Raw genomic sequence first — 19054 nt, 5'->3', positions numbered from 1 at the left:
CCGAATCCTCTGCCCGGTGCCAAGCTTCAGATTGTCATTGTCAAATTTCTAAACAATAAACAATGTCATTTTTTAAATTTCGAAAATGAAAACTGTTGTTTACGTTGTGATTTGAATCTTCAACTATTTCATTTAGTAACATTTTACAGGAATTTAGTGTTTATTTCTTATTTGAATATATTTTTGATGGACGAATTACGTGGACCTACTATCCAAATTGTTCTTCATGTAAAAGAAGGTAAATATTACTGGACTTTAGAGTAATTTAATTAAAGATTCGAGAATTGTGCCTATAACAATAATCTTACAGGTTTAGGTTTTGGTTTTCTAAGATCCCCATTTATCGTAAGTGGATCTCTTAATGGATATATGTTAGAAACCGACCCAACGGTGCCGGCTCATGCACCAGTATTCGATGCAGAACTTGTTTGGGAAGCTGATAAGAGACGGTTCCGAAGGTAAATTATTGCTGTATACAGTAATAAAAAAAACTAATAAGAGACTATGAAAGTAAATTGTAAACTAAATTACATTAAGGGGCTATGTAATACTAGTAGAACTCTTATTTATTAATTAATCTTGTTGATTTACCTTACACTAATCTATAAAAACTAAAGATTAATTTCAATGAGCTTATTAACTGTAACAGTGACTATGTATGTGAAAGAAGTGCAGTTCCATAATTTTTTTTATTTAAAAATTATTAGGAAACAATATAAGAAAAGAAAAGCACAAAAGTATGTTAATTATTGTATTTTTTTAGGATTATACATTAGAAAACAATTTTTTGTGTATTTAATTTAATGGATGATGAACAGTTTTTATTGTTTTATAAACTTCTTGGCAAAAATGTATTGATTTAACTAAATGTGTTGCTCATGATGTTACGAAAGAAGCAAAATTCACAATGTCACAGAGCTGTTCATAATACTTATATTATATTATTGTAAATTATAATTACAGCTTAAGAGTACAAAATGTACCTGTTAAAGTGGAAGTGTATTCAACTGGCTCTCAAGGGAGAAAAGATAAAATTGGTTATTTGTTGTTAAGCCTTCTTGGTGCACAGCCCTGCCCATCCAACAAACTAGTTAATGTAAGTTTGATTAAATAATACAACTTTTTTTAAATAAAATTTATTACAATACATCATTTCCTTGCAATGTTTATATTAAGTGCATAATTCTTGTTATATGTATATGGTCCAATGCAAGTACAACACATAAAAATCAGGCTAATGTAAAGTCAAAAACATAACAATAGAGATGGTAATGTCATTGGGAGTTACTAATATAATTATATTGTTAAAAAATATAACAAATTTTCTTATTGGATTTCAGGTGAAACATACATGGCATAAACTTCTGGGAGTAAAGTCTGAGGGCAAGTGCTGTCACCCACAACTCTTGATGAGTCTTACCATTGAGGACAGAGTCAGTACACCTACACCTGTAAGTATTAATATTATGAAAAATCTGCTGAGTTTCACAACACCTTGATGGATAAATAAATAAATATGTTATGCATGAGATACACAATACCTAAAATAACTTTTAAGATCTTATTATAACTTTTTTAATATTCAATTTATGTAATTTTTTATAACAATTAGATTTAAAAAAATAAGTGGTGATAGGTGATTGTCATATGTAATGTAAATAATCTTAAGTCTTCTTGGTGTTATATGTTCTGTGTTGGGGAGATGTATTGTGGGGTTCTGAGAGTTTATTACAACTGTTTAATATTTTATTACATAATTAATGACTTATTTCTTTATATTGCATTAGGACAATGAAGTGTTTAAATAAAATAACTATATTTTGTTGTTTAATACCTTTATATTTTTAAGTTTATCATTCTTCCAGCGGAATGAACTAAGAATGTTCCATAGCAATGAAGTAGCATATCCATCAGGACATGGGGACAAGATCACCTCATCTGCTAAATCAGTCTTATTAAGAGTTGGTACGTTATAATTTCAAATATAAGTTGACTTTTCCATATTTTAAATAAAGTAACTATTTAATGTATTTCTCGAGAACTAAGCCGCCGGCTAGAGTGATATCACAAATGTTTTGGTTACTACAGATGCAGCTCAATAATATGTTATTCAGGCACATTTACTTTAGTCATAACTGAACTTGTGATAGTAAATACTAAAATGAAGAACACTGAAACCCAAAAAACCTAGTTAGTTTTAGTAATAAGTCCTTAAACCCATATTTTAGTTATAAAATGGACATGTAGATGCTCAAATGCATTATGTTTAAAAATAAGTAACTTCAAAAGAATTAAAAAAATATATGTATATTAAATTAATCATGCATTATAATAAAATAAAAATCAGTGAATCACATAGATCTGGAATTAAAAAAAGGTTTCTTTGTAGCGTTGCAATAGTGATAGACCACACAACCAAATTTGATAAAACCGTGGCTATTTCAGAGGAATACATAGCAGAGAGCAAGAAAGTGGCGTCATCTGTGGATCTCCAACCAAAATTGGTGTGCGAGGAAGGTCTCATCCAGATTGGCGACGGAAATCATTTGTTTGTTCTTAGTTTGGTGATTGGTTCTGTGGAAAATTTAGACCTGGTTTGTATTGGCAACATACTTTATGGGTATATCAATAACAGTTTTGGGCTTAGGTATAGGTAGTAGGTAAATATTAAAACAAAGTTATTTCACGTAATGACCTGTGTTTTCATAAAAAAATATTATTTGCATGAGTTTCAAAAGCTTTAAATATTAATTGTTTACCAGTTTCTGTTAATTTTTTCTTAAGTAACATGTGATTATACTGTGTAGTGTAAAATTATTTTTTTCTGTATTATTGTGACTTATTTATTTACTTAAATATGATTTTTGTGTAGTTACTTCCGACTACATTGAACGAGACTGCGTTTTACTATGTGACCTACTCAGTGTTTACGCATAATATAATGACTGACAGGTAAGAAATCTATATTTTCGTGTTTTTTTAATAAATGCAAAACTAAGATCGATGTACCCTTTAGTTGGTTTGATTTATAGAATACAATGTGGAATACATATGTACTGAATTAAGTAGTAATTATATTTTTATTTTTTTTTATTTTATAATAAATATTTGAGTTACTCAAACCTGTGATTCGTGATGTTGCCAATGTTAGTTTTTATTGAATAATAGAGTATCATGCTATGAGTAAAGACATTTATGTATATTAATATATCAATCAACTTGACACGTACTAAAAACTGTACTGTATTAAAACAAAAATATTAATGTAATGTTTGAATTCCACATTATGAATGTTTTTTTTTCAGGGTTTGTGCGACGTCATCGGGTAACTCAAGCCGTGCTCATTTCAATCAACGTACCTCGTTACGTCTGCGGACGACTTTATCTACGTTGGACAGATACTTTGCAGAATGTCCGCATTTAGTCACCAAGATATGTCTCGGAGAAAAGGATATTGGTAATTTACTTAAAGCGTATTTTAAATACTGTAAGAGACGGTTATGGATTCGACGTGTTTTTATGTTTTTTTTTTGTTTTAAAGCTGTTAATTTTTTGACGTATTTATGAAGATTTAAAATTAGGAACAAATCTTTAATATAATTATATAAATTACGTGTCACGTTGTTTGTCCGCTATGGACTCCCAAACTACCGAACCGATATCAATCAAATTTGCACATCGTGTGTACTGTGTAGTTTGATCCAACATAAAAGATAGGATAGCTTACATCTCAATTTATACCCGCAATATTATTTTATTGCAAATTATTTGTTTATTATTTGATAGTCACAATTCTAACAGATGGCGCTGTGTTTAAAGTACTAACGTTTCACATAAGCTACAATTTAATGGCATTACCACCAAAAAAGCATGGTGGTCCCCATGACTGGTGTTCTCCTACCGTTTCCCTTGAATATGTTACTACTATGTAATATAACTAAAACCTTAGCCACAGCAACGTTTGGCCGGTCTGCTAGTTATGTAATATATCTTAATTTGAACTTGACATAAAAGATAACCCTCTTTAAAAGCAGTACTTGTAACGTTAAAAGAAAAATGTCTTCCTAGTTAAAACTGAACTCAAAGTTTTAAAATATATCCACATTTCACGCACTCTATTATTTATTTATTTTTGAATGCACTAATATTTTCATTTGCATTTCAGGTATCTGTAGTATGGATCTTCGTAAGTTGGTACCTACAGACAATATAGAACAATTTCTTTCAAACTTTTGCAATAATGATAATGCCCTAACGATCCATGAGCGTTGTTTTATATTAAGGTGTGATGACCTCACGAGGAATGAATATAGACGGCCATATATGGATGTCGAACTTAGTTTGAAGTACCAGGGGGTTAGAAGTGTCCAGGTAATTTTATTAGAGATATTTGTTTTTTTTTATTACGAAAAATACCTACTTTTCAAATAAAATCCTTGCCTATGCCTGACACACTTTTGTGTCTTTTTGGTATTTAACATGCTGCTTACTTCACGATGTTTATATCGCGCAGCCCGGACATACAACGACCAATATTTAAACCTTGACTTGGAGCTATCGCGGAATATAGTTAAAAACAGTATTAAGAATATCCATAGCGCAAAATCACCTCCATTATGAGCATACCCCACATACAAACCTTCACATACTTAACCTTACTTTTACACCATCACACAACACAGCCAAATTAGGTACCACTTAGTTAAATGTGTTATGTATTCCATCTCTGGCTATATTTTCAGTGTTACTACATATTTGTTATTATATATAATTAATGTTAGCTGTGGGATTACGAAATAAATGAATTCATTTGTGAACAGCCGTGATATTAATACACGAACCTTAGAATGAGTCGCGCGTTCTAATAACTAGGCAACGATTGCTGCAATATATTATATATACTTTCAGAAACCAATATTGACAGCCCGCAGTGCGACTCAACTAAAGGTAAATGAAAGCGAGAAGGTGCTAGTCGAAAGTGAAGATATTCTCTCAATTAGCTATCGAGTGGGAAGCTGTACCGACTTGCAAGAAGGTGTGGGCGCTGGATATAGTTCTATGGGGCCCTCTAACACCTTCCGGTAAGTAATTGTTGTGATAGAAGCATGGATTGTCCATAAATGAGTGTATAAACTTTTAAGGAGTATTCATTAAAGATTGCAATATTTTAACATATATACTTAACAAGAATGTTTTAGGCCGCAAGTTGGTTAGTAGTTGTCATTTAAAAAAGTCTGACAAAATTAAAAAGCCAACATCACGAGGTGTTCCCAGGCGGTCACCCATCCAAGTACTGACCTCGCCCGACGTTGCTTAACTTCGGTGATCGGACGAGAACCGGTGTATTCAACGTGGTATGGACGTTGGCAACATTTGTCTTGAAAAAGACCATCCTTAGAAATGGAAAGTCCACGAATACTTTATTCTATTTAATATTTTCAATGTTGTAATCGCTAACGTCCATACCACGTTGAATACACCGGTTCTCGTCCGATCACCGAAGTTAAGCAACGTCGGGCGAGGTCAGTACTTGGATGGGTGACCGCCTGGGAACACCTCGTGATGTTGGCTTTTTTTGTTTTTTTTTCTCCTTGTACGATACTCACATTTTAGTTACACAAACGCATCAGGAGAAGCCATGTTACCAACGAATGAAATAGCAGACATGATTAAAAAAATGTGTGATTCCTTTGCGACCAGTCAAGAAATATTGGCTAAGAAACCGACTACTTGTGATATGCAGGTTCAATGTGATGTACAAGATAACCAGAACAAAGCAGAACAAGAATGTCATAAGTGAGATATTTCTTTTGAAGTTGAACCTTAAATTAGTCATTTTTAAAGTCATTTAAACTATTTTTTTTTAGAAATGACTTCAAAGTAGAAGCCTCTCAAAGTGAGACGTGTATCTCAAACAATAATAAGGTGTCAAGTAATGTACAAGGTGAGACAATTTTCATTGTAAAGCAATTATGTTATGTAATTTTTTATTAAATACTCGCTCGCTCTGTGAGTTTTAATTGGAATTTTCTGGTCAGAAATTTGAATACATACATATTACTTGAAGTATAAAAAGCGTTATATTATAAACTATGTAATACGTTCTTGACGTAAGGGTGTCGTAGTTTCAACCGCGTATACATATAGTCAGTCGTGTATTCTCGACATTTACACGATTATCAATGTAAACTTTAAAAAAAAAAACTAATAAGCCGGTTTTAATTTTTTTTAAATGTGTGCGTGTACTAGTTTACACATGTAAGAAGTGAAACTTCTTTATGACCTTATTTTTCGAAAAATGATCTACTATATGCAACTTTACAGAAATTGGTTAAATAAGATTAAATTAGATAAAGTTTAACAAAAGGCTTTTATTATCATAGACATGAATACAAATACAATTATTTCATTTTACCTTATTACTACTAAGATTATTACAGAATTTCATTAATTGTAATAGAATTATTACTATCATTGTTATCGTTATTATATATTTTTGTTATTAATGGCTTCAATTCTCTTCGGATCAACCGTGGTAGGGACAAGAAAAAAATGGCGCGTAACCGAAAAATATGACGATTTGCTACAAAATTTCTCCCATACGTCAATAAAGAAGTTTCTCTTCAATAAATATTGGTAAAAATATTACTCTAAATTAACGTATGTTTTATGATAATAAAATATCCTTACAGATGCTGTACATATGTTTATACCAGCCTTGGACCGTGATGCGATAATGCAGAAATTCGTTAACGAGTTGGAGGATTGGAAAGAAAAACAACAGGAATTATATAAAATACAAGTAAATATATTAACAATAATTAGTAGAAAAGACAAATATGGTTGAATCTTCCCGAGATCTGGATATTTTAGCAAGAATATATTAAATATGAATTTAATACATACAATGGCCAAAAATATAACTACAATTTACAAGAAAACGATCGCGTATTCCGAGGCTAGGTTCGATTCTCGATTAATTATTGTTTAGATTAATGTACTCATAAGTACGCATAGAAGGCTGAACGCCAACTTTAACAATTATTAATTGAATTGACGCAAAAGCGTCTCTCCCTGCCCCGTTAAGCTTAGGTTTCCTAGAAAAGCGGTGCCGGTAACTAACGGCCGTCTTTACTTTTTAACATGATGCAAAAAAACAATAATTTTCGCTCGTCCAAGTCACGTTTCCACTCATTTTATTAAATATGGGCACCGCTTCACGCGAAAAACGTTGAACTACAGTTTATCACCGCTATGACGGCCGTCATGCAAATAGACAGTACCGCTATTTGACGTTACGGTGACACTTAACGTTCTTTAGAAAACCTACTCCGATGTTATTTATAGACAACGTATGGGTGACGTCACCCAACGTTACATTACGGCCGTTAGATAACGGCACCGCTTTTCTAGGATACCTAAGCTTTAGTGAGATAATGGATAACTTTTTGTTACGTTTTTTTAGTTTTAAAGCTTGGCAATTATACTATTTACAGTTAAAACGCAAAGAAGAATACCATTTAGAATTGTTAGCGAAAGAATGGGCTAAACGTCGAGTAGAACTGGAAACTAAACTCAGTAAGGGAATAGACCAATGTCGCCATCTAGCGGCGGATTTAAGTCGAGCGACTGAGGACTTTGCTCTAAGAGGACATAGAAATACGCAAAGGGAGAAGAAGGTAAAGGCGGTTAATAAAAAAATAATAATGAATTATATTGCAATTTACTATAGAATGGCCAACCGTTTCATGAAATTATCAAATCCACTATTTGACGACGACACAACGATAGTTGTTGGAAAGATTTGCAACTTTTTACATTATTATCTTGGGATATATTAAAGTCTTAAATGATTTACAAACTGACTTCATCGCTGTTACGTTGCATCGTTTTGACATAAAACATATTCCATACATGAATTGTATAATCACATCAATTATATTCTATAAACTTCTTGTTCATATCTAGGGTTACATGACTTTGATAGCTTTTTTGGTTATTTTCAGCTACTAGAGGCGAAAAAAGCTCTAGAAGCCCACTATACGACAAAATACCAAGAGCTAAGAGAAGCTTCACAGAAAATGGAAGACGACATGAACCATCAGTTGAAGTTAAAAGATATGACAATACAGGAATTGCAACATACTGTACAACATTTAGAGAAAACCGTAGAAGGTTTAAAGGTAAAAATAAAAAAGCCAACATCACGAGGTGTTCCCAGGCGGTCACCCATCCAAGTACTGACCTCGCCCGACGTTGCTTAACTTCGGTGATCGGACGAGAACCGGTGTATTCAACGTGGTATGGACGTTGGCAACAATTGCTGTGAAAAAGACCATCCTTAGAAATGGAAAGTGCACGAAGCAATACTTTATTCTATTTAATATTTTCGATATTGTAATCGCCAACGTCCATACCACGTTGAATACACCGGTTCTCGTCCGATCACCGAAGTTAAGCAACGTCGGGCGAGGTCAGTACTTGGATGGGTGACCGCCTGGGAACACCTCGTGATGTTGGCATTTTTACTTTTTTATTCAAATAATTTACTTTATCTGAGGATTTTTCTTTAATGTAAAAGTAAAATGTATTTTTTATTTTCAGATCAATTTGAACAACGTTGAAAAAGAAGCGGAGAGTCGTTGCTCTGGTTTAACAAAAGATCAAACTGCTAGCCTCATTCAAGAGCTGGTATATATATATAGTATTATTTTTAATTTAAAATAATATAATTGTAATAGTGCACTTGGCATTGTCTACGAAAAGTAAATAAAGTCTAGCTTAAAAATATTAAGCTGCTTAAGTCTTTGTAAAGAGTCTCAGCGGTCATTATAATATGCGTAAGAGATCTCCGTCGTATACCTGGGGTATACGACCAACAAAGGAATATCTGACATTTCGTACCCGCTAAGCACAAATTACAAATTTATGATTTGCTCTCAGACTAGGAACTGAACTTGATACGCCAAGCGGATCACGGTCCCATTAACGGGAGTTCCAAATTCCTCGCACAACATTCTATCTATGTTTATATTTTCGAAAGTAGTAAATTATAATATCAGTTATTCTAAAACATAAATTTAAATTTATCTCACTGCCTGTCAAACGATTTTTTTATATAACGTTTATAAGAATCTAGAATTAGAAAATTGTAATTGTCAACACTAATCTTAAGACCTAAAAGGGTTACAAAGACACTAACTTTTAGAAATACAGGTTAAACTCCATGTAACGTCCGTCGATTTTACGACATACTCCGTCAAGCGTCGACATCAATTGGCTCTGGTTGGTTTAGCTTGTCTGCCATACAATTATAGACTACATAGCATTAAACCCACTCTCAATAACGACAACAATTGAGTAATAAAGCACTTTTTAAGTTGCTAAAATTAGTAAAAACTGCGCAGCTGCCTACGTTCTTTTGTTGCTTTATCATCCTAGCCCGCAATAAACTCGACTGTCGGCATCATGCATACGAACTTTCTAAGAAATTCGTTATTTTGTTTACAAATTGGGATTGCTTGCACGTGTGACCAACATGACTAATCAGTAGGAGTCATGGATTATCTATACGCTTTCCTTCTCTCCATTTAACGACAATTCTCAATAACGCCATAAAATGCAGTCGCTTCAGTGTCGTTATATATAGAATTTACACTGTATAATAATTCATTAAATAATGTTGTAGCAGTTTTCAAAAATACATTGTTATATTTTGCTCATAATATTTATTAAGTACATATTTCTTATTAATTTATAATATTTAATTTATAGCGATGTCTAGAGGAGAAACTAGAAAGTGCGGTACAGTCGAAAGCATTTTTCAAAGAACAATGGGGTCGAGCAGTTCGTGAGCTTCATCTTGTAAAGTTGTCAACTCGAAGACAGATGCTTACCCAGCTCAGACATGAGCGCCGGCAGCTTGCGGATGTTAAGTGAGAATTTTTTTTACTAGCGCTAGTTAACGTAACATTAGTTAAGTTACATATATATATTTTAGTTAATAATTAGAAACGCAAAGCAAATGTTAGCAATCATCGCACACATTAAGCCAATACAATGCCCTAAGTTAGTCTTAAGTGTTTCATTTAATACATTTGAACATCCCTCCAACGACCGCCACCGAACTTATTTCGTGAAAAAAACTATTGTAAAATTATAAAAAAAATTATATTATTGTATAAAATAAAAGTGGAAACAATTCTTAAAATAAAAAAAATTAAAACATTGTTTTACTAAAAGGGTGTACCTAATTTGAACACTATTGATATTTTTCTGTTATTATCTTAAGAATATGAATATCATGCAAGGAGAAAAAAAAACAAAAAGCCAACATCACGAGGTGTTCCCAGGCGGTCACCCATCCAAGTACTGACCTCGCCCGACGTTGCTTAACTTCGGTGATCGGACGAGAACCGGTGTATTCAACGTGGTATGGACGTTGGCGATTACAACTTCGAAAATATAAAATAGAATAAAGTATTGCTTTGTGCACTTCCTACTACTAACTGATAGTCTTTTTCATGACAAATGTTGCCAACGTCCATACCACGTTGAATACACCGGTTCTCGTCCGATCACCGAAGTTAAGCAACGTCGGGCGAGGTCAGTACTTGGATGGGTGACCGCCTGGGAACACCTCGTGATGTTGGCTTTTTTTGTTTTTATTTTTATTTATAGTGTCCAAAAATAGGACATCCAACACTAGTGATTCACCCAAATATGTTTTGTAGTATGTATGTTACATTATGTACACATGTATATTATATTTTTTAAATTAATTTTCTCTTGACGTGAGACATGTTTGGATATTACAATCTAACCTAATTTACTAGTAAGAATATTTAATATAAGAAATGGTCCAATACATTACAGGTATTAAGGGTTCCTGTACACTCTCTTGTGTTCTATTTGTTAAAAATTTCAATATTTAGCTCTTAACACTGATGTGCATTAACATAGTAAATATAGATAATTTTTCGAAATTCTAAAAATCCAAAGAATAACAGGCGACCCTTCGCCGTTTAGTTCTCATTTTCTTCATTTGGCTTAGGATACATTGTAAATCTTTGGGGCCTGGTCAATTTGTAATACAAATGAATAATTATTCATAGAATGATTCCATTATACAATTAAAAATAAATTACAATTATACATGCTTTACTTTTATTTCCCTTTCCTTTATTTCTGTCAATTGAACTAAAAAATAAGGTAAAACTTTTATAAGCTCTATCTTAATTTTTTAGTTAGTAGATCATTTTACGTAATTTTAGAAGTCAATTCAAACATATGTCAAAAAGATTATCATTAAATCCATATTAAATTTGTAAGGAGTATTTGTAGCTTTACATAAAACTTAAAATTAAAATAGATATCATTTCAGAAGTTATATTATAGACACAGTGACATATTTAATATATTTCTATTGATTTTAGTCTGGATACAATAATAGATGAAGAGGTTCCAGAAGTAAACCGGCAGGAAGATATGAATAGGTTGAAGGATGACTTTTATGTCGATATCCTTGCTAATTCACCCCCCATCGAGTCTCAGTCACTTTTAAGTAAGTGAAGTCGCTACGTAATACAATATTTTTGAATTAATTTAGACCACAACTGTGTGTGACAAATATCCCTATACCGAAATTCATCACTAATTGTGAGATACAAAAATGAATGTTGGTAACAAGAATTCGTGGCAATTCAATTTTGTGTAGTATATTGGATTCGTAAATAAATTTTGCTTTTTAGGTACTTCGGAACAAGATGGCTTAGAAATATACGAAGATGTAATGTAAGTAATTTAAAAAAAAAACAAAAAGCCAACATCACGAGGTGTTCCCAGGCGGTCACCCATCCAAGTACTGACCTCGCCCGACGTTGCTTAACTTCGGTGATCGGACGAGAACCGGTGTATTCAACGTGGTATGGACGTTGGCGATTACTATATCGAAAATATTAAATACAATAAAGTATTGCTTCGTGTACTTCCTACAACTAACTGATAGTCTTTTTAATGACAAATGTTGCCAACGTCCATACCACGTTGAATACACCGGTTCTCGTCCGATCACCGAAGTTAAGCAACGTCGGGCGAGGTCAGTACTTGGATGGGTGACCGCCTGGGAACACCTCGTGATGTTGGCTTTTTATTTTCTTTTCGTTAGGATAATGAATATAAATTATTATTGAAATCACTTAATATATAACTAAATTAGTCTTGTTTTTGTTGCGAGAGATGTACACCAGGATCCCTGTGCAATAATTGCGGGTCCATAGTTTCCTTGCAAAATATAGTTACATCACCAACATACCTTTAAAAAATATTCAATATTCATTATAATAAATAAAAAATTTATATTTTAGGAAAATCTCACGAAATTCAGCGAATTCAAAACTTAGTGAATTAATATCACAACGAGAACAGCTTATACAAGGAGATGAACCAGATGAGACTGAATTAAAACATCTGAACCACGAAATACGAAATATGCTTATTAATTGTGCCACTTAATTTATATTTAAGTTATTTTACTATTTAATCCCTGCGTAGCACAATAAAATCATCCTCCATTTTTAAATTCCTGGTCTCTTAAAAATTTAATAGACGATGAAATATAATATTGGTGTCGTGAAATCTATCATACGTATTTTCTAAGATCTCGCTCGAATGTTATGAGATACCAATTAAAATATAAAACGTTTATATAATTTTCCACTTTATAAAAATAGTTATTTGTTTACTATTTACACAGTTTTTATTATTTTAGCATTACTAATACATATTGTGCGGTTAAAATTGCACAAACATGGCGTTGTTTTACTGAAACAACGTTAAAGTTAAATAGGTCCTCAAAAATAGTGTCGATTAAACACATTTTTATAAGAAACCTGAAATATTACGGTATTTTATTGACAAAGATAATGGTTTTTATTGTATAATGATTGTGATGTGTGACCACGGTAAAAATAAAATACTAAATATGATTATAAAGTGCCGTATGATTAAACAATGGCACTTTATAGATATTGTATTGAAATAGAATAGTGGGAGAGGCACAATTTGTGAATGGCTCTTAAGACCTTATTATCCGTAGTCCTTATATCCGTTGTTTGACCTTGAATTGTATAAAATATAAATAAGCATTGCTCACATTTAAAACAGGTCACATATTGATCTTCATTGCTTCTTTTTGATAAATAATCTATGACCATAATCATACAACGGAAAAGACTGTCATTTTTAATTAGCCTTATTGTTTTATTTGTGCTCTGTAGGCTTTTATATAAAAGGTTCACGCAGAATAATATGTCAGAGGCATCGTTTATCCACTGTAACGTGAGAAATCGATATGGTTATATTATATACTTTTTTCGTTGGAAATGCATTATTTATTTTACATTATTTTCACCCTTTTGATCTAGGAGCATAATAATAATAATGGTCACTTTAATTTCATACTGTCAGTATACAATTGTGTGAGGCACAGAGGGCTACTTGCCTATTAGAAAAAACAAATAATAATTAGACAGATACCTACAAAAATGAGGCCCAAAGGTAAAACGTTGTTGCATATGTTGGTTTAATCTATGCATTCCTGGCTCTCTTCGGAATTCCCCGACCCCTTTCCGATCTCTGAAATATTTAATTCTGCTTAAAAACTATTATATATAATTTTTTTTATAGAACGGGAAAACGGGCAGGAGGCTCACCTGATGTTAAGTGATACCGTCGCCCATGGACACTCAATGCCAGAGGGAACTCTCGTGAGTGCGTTGCCGGCCTTTTAAGAATTGGTACGCTCTTTTCTTGAAGGACCCTAAGTCGAATTGGTTCGGAAATACTTCAGTGGGTAGCACCACAAAGTGGTGGTGCGCCACAAAAACTGCCTTGAAAAACGCTCAGTTGTGGAACGGCGGACGTCGAGGTGATACGGGTGGAATTTAGTATCCTGCCTCGACGTCCGATGATGAAACTCAGCTGCAGGTTTTAATCCGAACAACTCCTCTGATCACTCTCCATGGTAAATGCGGTAGAAGATGCAGAGTGACCCCACATCTCTACGCAACGCCAAAGGATCAAGCCGCTCGGAGAGGGATTGGTCGTCGACGATTCGAACCGCTCTTCGTTGAATACTGTCAAGTGGAAGGAGCTGGTACTGGGGAGCCCCCGCCCAGAGGTGAGAACAGTACTCCATGTGGGGCCGAATTTGCGCTTTATATAGTTGCAAGCTTTTTGGAGGCTAATTCAGCCTTTCCCTTCAAGTGACCGCGAAACTGAACATCGTTCGCTATGTCAACGTCAAGTATTCTAATGCTGACTGTGGCTTTAAGAAGAGTGTTTTCGAAAAGACGAGTAGCGACAAAGGGGGTTGTTATCTGAAAACGCGCACACTTGTGTCTTCGTGTGAATGTTCCAATTTGTACCCCGGGTAGGAGAGGTAAGAAGTATCAGCCGGGGAGGATATCGTCGACGCGTCCAGGCGCGATAAAATTAATAATTGGTAATTAATTATAATAATTGGTTGTTGTTAAAGATATATATATCTATAAGTATTTTAGAACAGAGTGTCCTTATTTACCATAACACAGCTTTCGGAAGCGATGGGAGATTCTAAACGTGTGGTCGGTAAATAATGAAAGTTTCCGCGAGATACTTATTCTGTCGGAATTAGGTTAGTTGTGATTTGATTTTAGGTGTGGCATATGCTACGGACACCTAGTTAGGCTATGTGTAGGAAATTAAACATAATCAGTAGCGCTCTAATGTATATTGCGCGCGGGAAGAACGACCGGCGCTACCAATTTCACACTACACAATACACATTATCGCAATAAAAAATATTGGGTATACATAAACCCATAGTAAATACTAAAAGGTCATGGCAAACGCCTGTATAAAAATGTCTGTAAAAATGATAAAATACGTAAAAGTAAAATATTATCTGTATGTTGCTCATAGGCGGCCACGCAATGTATTATATATATTGTCTATAGGTAAACTATAGCAGACTAGACAAACTGTTTGACGTTTGGGCTTGAATTTTGAAATATTAATGTCACAATTATTACCAACTTCAGTCGAATTGCGAAGTAGACATTAGACAACATAAATTTAATTTCCATCTTCTAACTGCATTACAGAAATTATTAATTCAGTAAAAGTGTTAAAACTAGTTGTTGCTTGTAGAAATAACATTAAATCAGAACTAAATGATTTAGAAATAAATAATGGCAAAAACTAAAGTAACTGGAGCAACGAGTAGGTTGAAACAAGATTATTTAAGGCTGAAAAACGATCCTGTACCATATGTGACTGCAGAACCAGTCCCTTCAAATATATTAGAGTGGCATTATGTCGTAAAAGGGCCCGAGAAGAGCCCCTACGAAGGAGGATATTATCACGGAAAAATCATGTTTCCAAGAGAGTTTCCTTTCAAGCCTCCGTCAATTTATATGATAACACCAAATGGACGATTTAAAACTAATACTAAGCTTTGTTTGAGCATTACAGATTTCCATCCAGACACATGGAATCCAGCTTGGTCAATTTCAACAATTCTGACAGGCCTGCTAAGTTTCATGTTGGAAAAAACACCAACTTTGGGTTCTATTGAAACATCTGATTACCAGAAACGATGTTTGGCTGCTGAATCTTTAGAAATTAATCTTAAAAATGAGATGTTCTGTGAGTTGTTTCCAGCATATGTTGATGAGATTGAAGAGCTGCTTAAACAACGACAGCAAGCCTTGCTCCAAACAGAAAATAATAGCAACAACAGTGAGAGTGAAGTGACAAATGACCAACAATCTAATATGCACTATTTATTAACAAACTTATTTGTGTTAGTGGGCTTTGTGTTTCTAGCATTCATGGTGAAACATGTTTTGGTGTCTGTTTCGAATGACTAAGGTGTAATGATTTATTAGTGTAAATATTAATTTATTATGTACAGCATTTGTGCAATGTGGGTTTGGGTACGGTATTTTTCACTTATAGCAATGTACCTTAGAAAGTTCAGAATTTTAGATGTTTGTAATTTGTACAGGTAAATGTGTATTAGATTTAAATGCACCTAGTAATATGGTTTAAAATGTGAAGTACTATATCTGCACAGCTAACTAATCAAAAAAGATTTATATTGCCTGTTTATGTAATAAATCTGTAATGTAGACACCGAATATCTTGTTAAAGTTCAGTTACAGTTGATTGTTTATTTTTTTTAATTACACAAATTTATGATTTTTTAATTCATTTGAATTTTTTTGTCAAAACTGGTTGAAAAATAACTTTATATTTTAATTTCCATTCTATGCTGTATAGTGGTGAAATATTAAATAGTATTTTTATATAATCATGCTTTTTATTAAAATAACAATTTTGGGATTGGAAAAAAGACGGTTTAGTTTAAAAACATTTAATCATTAAACATACACTATAGATTGTGATATTTTTTATAGAATATGATCTTACATGCTGGATCAAAATTAATCTACACATTGATATCAAAATCAATAGTTGTAATTACTTACAACTTATTAAACCAACATTTCATTTTGCTTAATAACAGAATTTTTACTTATATCCTTACTAGTTACATGTCTCCTAAAACAATTAATGTAAAACATTTAAAGAAAAACGCTTTTTACCGGATTAAAGTTATGTATTATTATTATAAATTTACAACTATTTGACATAATTTTAAATTTATCCGACGTTTCGCGTGCTTTACAGCGTGCGTGGTCACGGTGACTGAAGACAAAAGATGTTGAATGTCAAAAGGTATCACAGCTGCAGAGAAAGTTGCCTTATCTGTATTTGTTTCCCCGGAGTTGGTATCGACTAAAAGATGGAGGGTTTTGGCAAAAATGGCTCACGGTGTCCTCTATTTTCGCGGATTGTTTTTCTTTTTGAGATTTTAATTTGGATATTATTGGATCCCAGGTGTTTGACAATTTTAGGCCGTCTTCTCTATTGAAATTGGGGTGTTTTTTGATTTCAATGGCTTCGCGTACCAATCTTGGGAATAATCTTTTCTCTTTCGCAAGTACTTTCGGTTGGTCAAAGCGTATGTAGTGATTAGGCCTATCTAGTATGTGTTCACAGACTGCTGATTTTGTGTGTCGTCTATGTCTTATGTCTGCAATGTGTTCTTTGAGTCTGCTGGACATATTGCGTTTAGTTTGCCCTATGTAAGACAGGCCACAGTCGCAATCCAGTTTGTATATACCTGCATCTTGCAATGGGGTGTTACTTTTGATTGGTCTTAGGAATTGCTGAATCTTCTTGTGCGGCTTGAAAATTGTATGAATAGAAGCTCGTTTTAGGATCCGGCTAATTCTATCTGTAACTCCCTTTACATATGGCAAGTAGGCTGGCTGGCGGGGAACTGTTTGTGTCTTGTTTTTGTTTTTGTGATGTAGCCGGGGGATGCGCAGCTTGTTTCGCCCTTACTAAATATTCTGAAACACTGTCATTAGACGTCAAATCTTTAACAACAGCCTGCGTAAAACCTCCAAAAATGTATGGATTGCCAAAAATACACAAACACAACAATCCTTTAAGACCCATAGTCAGTCATATCGACTCACCCACATACAAATTAGCCAAACACTTAGTATCAATATTATCCCCTCTCAGGGGGCACACTAGTGCTCATGTTAAGGACTCTTACCATTTTGTGGAAACATTGAGAGATCTAAAATTACTCCACAATGAAACCATGGTGAGTTTTGACATTGAGTCACTATTTACAAACTTACCACTAAATGACTGCCTAGATATCATTGCAAAAAGACTTAGGGAACAGAACATGTCACCAGATTATGTAGATATTGTAAAACACTGTCTCACATCAGGATACTTAATGTGGAAAGATGAGTTCTATGTGCAGGTTGATGGAGTAGCCATGGGTTCTCCAGTGTCACCTGTAGTCGCTGACATCTTCATGGAGGACTTTGAGGAGAGAGCTCTAGCCAATGCCCCGGTTAAACCTCGACTGTACAAGAGATATGTCGATGACACATTTGTAGTACTCCCCAATGACAAAATATCTGCATTTCTAGCACATTTAAATTCAATACACAAGAACATTAAATTTACTGTTGAACAAGAAAACAACAACTGTCTGCCCTTTTTAGACATTTTAATTATACGCAAAGCAGATGGCACACTAGGTCACACAATACACAGGAAGGCAACCCACACAGATAGGTACCTCAATGGTGAATCCCACCACCACCCTTCACAACTGCTTTCTGTCGGTAAATGTTTGTTTCAGAGAGCCCAGCGTCTTTGTGATGATGCCCACCTCGAGGAGGAACTACAGCATGTCAAACAGGTGCTACACCGAAACAAGCTGCGCATCCCCCGGCTACATCACAAAAACAAAAACAAGACACAAACAGTTCCCCGCCAGCCAGCCTACTTGCCATATGTAAAGGGAGTTACAGATAGAATTAGCCGGATCCTAAAACGAGCTTCTATTCATACAATTTTCAAGCCGCACAAGAAGATTCAGCAATTCCTAAGACCAATCAAAAGTAACACCCCATTGCAAGATGCAGGTATATACAAACTGGATTGCGACTGTGGCCTGTCTTACATAGGGCAAACTAAACGCAATATGTCCAGCAGACTCAAAGAACACATTGCAGACATAAGACATAGACGACACACAAAATCAGCAGTCTGTGAACACATACTAGATAGGCCTAATCACTACATACGCTTTGACCAACCGAAAGTACTTGCGAAAGAGAAAAGATTATTCCCAAGATTGGTACGCGAAGCCATTGAAATCAAAAAACACCCCAATTTCAATAGAGAAGACGGCCTAAAATTGTCAAACACCTGGGATCCAATAATATCCAAATTAAAATCTCAAAAAGAAAAACAATCCGCGAAAATAGAGGACACCGTGAGCCATTTTTGCCAAAACCCTCCATCTTTTAGTCGATACCAACTCCGGGGAAACAAATACAGATAAGGCAACTTTCTCTGCAGCTGTGATACCTTTTGACATTCAACATCTTTTGTCTTCAGTCACCGTGAC

General features: G+C 34.1%; 3 protein-coding genes and 8 non-coding genes across 11 annotated transcripts; 7 read left to right on the top strand and 4 right to left on the bottom strand.

Annotated features, from left to right (window-relative positions):
• Positions 1–60: 60 nt before the first annotated feature.
• On the top strand, positions 61–12517 carry LOC125050298. The gene is made up of 20 exons (XM_047650040.1): positions 61–238; positions 311–458; positions 964–1096; positions 1341–1451; positions 1866–1965; positions 2446–2594; positions 2873–2952; positions 3306–3457; positions 4166–4371; positions 4909–5081; positions 5614–5796; positions 5868–5944; positions 6693–6802; positions 7497–7679; positions 8007–8183; positions 8605–8691; positions 9775–9935; positions 11436–11563; positions 11751–11793; positions 12366–12517. Exons 1-20 carry the CDS (start codon positions 187–189, stop codon positions 12511–12513), a joined length of 2601 nt encoding a protein of 866 aa, XP_047505996.1. The 5' UTR covers positions 61–186; the 3' UTR covers positions 12514–12517.
• Positions 5250–5368, bottom strand: LOC125050725. Its single transcript, XR_007117179.1, has one exon. It is a non-coding gene; the product is annotated as a 5S ribosomal RNA (ribosomal RNA).
• On the top strand, positions 5453–5571 carry LOC125050742. Its single transcript, XR_007117195.1, has one exon. It is a non-coding gene; the product is annotated as a 5S ribosomal RNA (ribosomal RNA).
• LOC125050723 lies at positions 8197–8315 on the bottom strand. Its single transcript, XR_007117177.1, has one exon. It is a non-coding gene; the product is annotated as a 5S ribosomal RNA (ribosomal RNA).
• LOC125050740 lies at positions 8404–8522 on the top strand. Its single transcript, XR_007117193.1, has one exon. It is a non-coding gene; the product is annotated as a 5S ribosomal RNA (ribosomal RNA).
• On the bottom strand, positions 10328–10446 carry LOC125050722. Its single transcript, XR_007117176.1, has one exon. It is a non-coding gene; the product is annotated as a 5S ribosomal RNA (ribosomal RNA).
• On the top strand, positions 10536–10654 carry LOC125050759. The gene has a single exon (XR_007117206.1). It is a non-coding gene; the product is annotated as a 5S ribosomal RNA (ribosomal RNA).
• Positions 11820–11938, bottom strand: LOC125050757. The gene has a single exon (XR_007117205.1). It is a non-coding gene; the product is annotated as a 5S ribosomal RNA (ribosomal RNA).
• Positions 12028–12146, top strand: LOC125050745. Its single transcript, XR_007117198.1, has one exon. It is a non-coding gene; the product is annotated as a 5S ribosomal RNA (ribosomal RNA).
• A 2563-nt stretch (positions 12518–15080) lies between the features above and the next one.
• Positions 15081–16250, top strand: LOC125050379 (ubiquitin-conjugating enzyme E2 J2-like). Its single transcript, XM_047650168.1, has one exon. The coding sequence runs from the start codon at positions 15231–15233 to the stop codon at positions 15909–15911; it is 681 nt and encodes a 226-aa protein (XP_047506124.1). The 5' UTR covers positions 15081–15230; the 3' UTR covers positions 15912–16250.
• Positions 16030–18988, top strand: LOC125050259. Its single transcript, XM_047649987.1, has 2 exons — positions 16030–16048; positions 17439–18988. Exons 1-2 carry the CDS (start codon positions 16030–16032, stop codon positions 18986–18988), a joined length of 1569 nt encoding a protein of 522 aa, XP_047505943.1.
• Positions 18989–19054: the final 66 nt, after the last annotated feature.

Source organism: Pieris napi, chromosome 6 (genome assembly GCF_905475465.1).
Source record: "Pieris napi chromosome 6, ilPieNapi1.2, whole genome shotgun sequence".
Lineage (NCBI taxonomy): Eukaryota > Metazoa > Arthropoda > Insecta > Lepidoptera > Pieridae > Pieris > Pieris napi.
The sequence above is the reverse complement of the archived record's forward strand: the minus strand, read 5'-3'. Positions and strand labels throughout refer to the sequence as shown.

Bases quoted from the DNA above. Each gene is read 5' to 3' on its own strand.
- LOC125050379 (XM_047650168.1), top strand. From the start codon at position 15,231: ATGGCAAAAACTAAAGTAACTGGAGCAACGAGTAGGTTGAAACAAGAT.
- LOC125050298 (XM_047650040.1), top strand. From the start codon at position 187: ATGGACGAATTACGTGGACCTACTATCCAAATTGTTCTTCATGTAAAA. The intron at 1,097-1,340 runs GTAAGTTTGATT...ATTGGATTTCAG, and splicing joins CATCCAACAAACTAGTTAAT to GTGAAACATACATGGCATAA. The intron at 1,966-2,445 runs GTACGTTATAAT...TGGCTATTTCAG, and splicing joins ATCAGTCTTATTAAGAGTTG to AGGAATACATAGCAGAGAGC.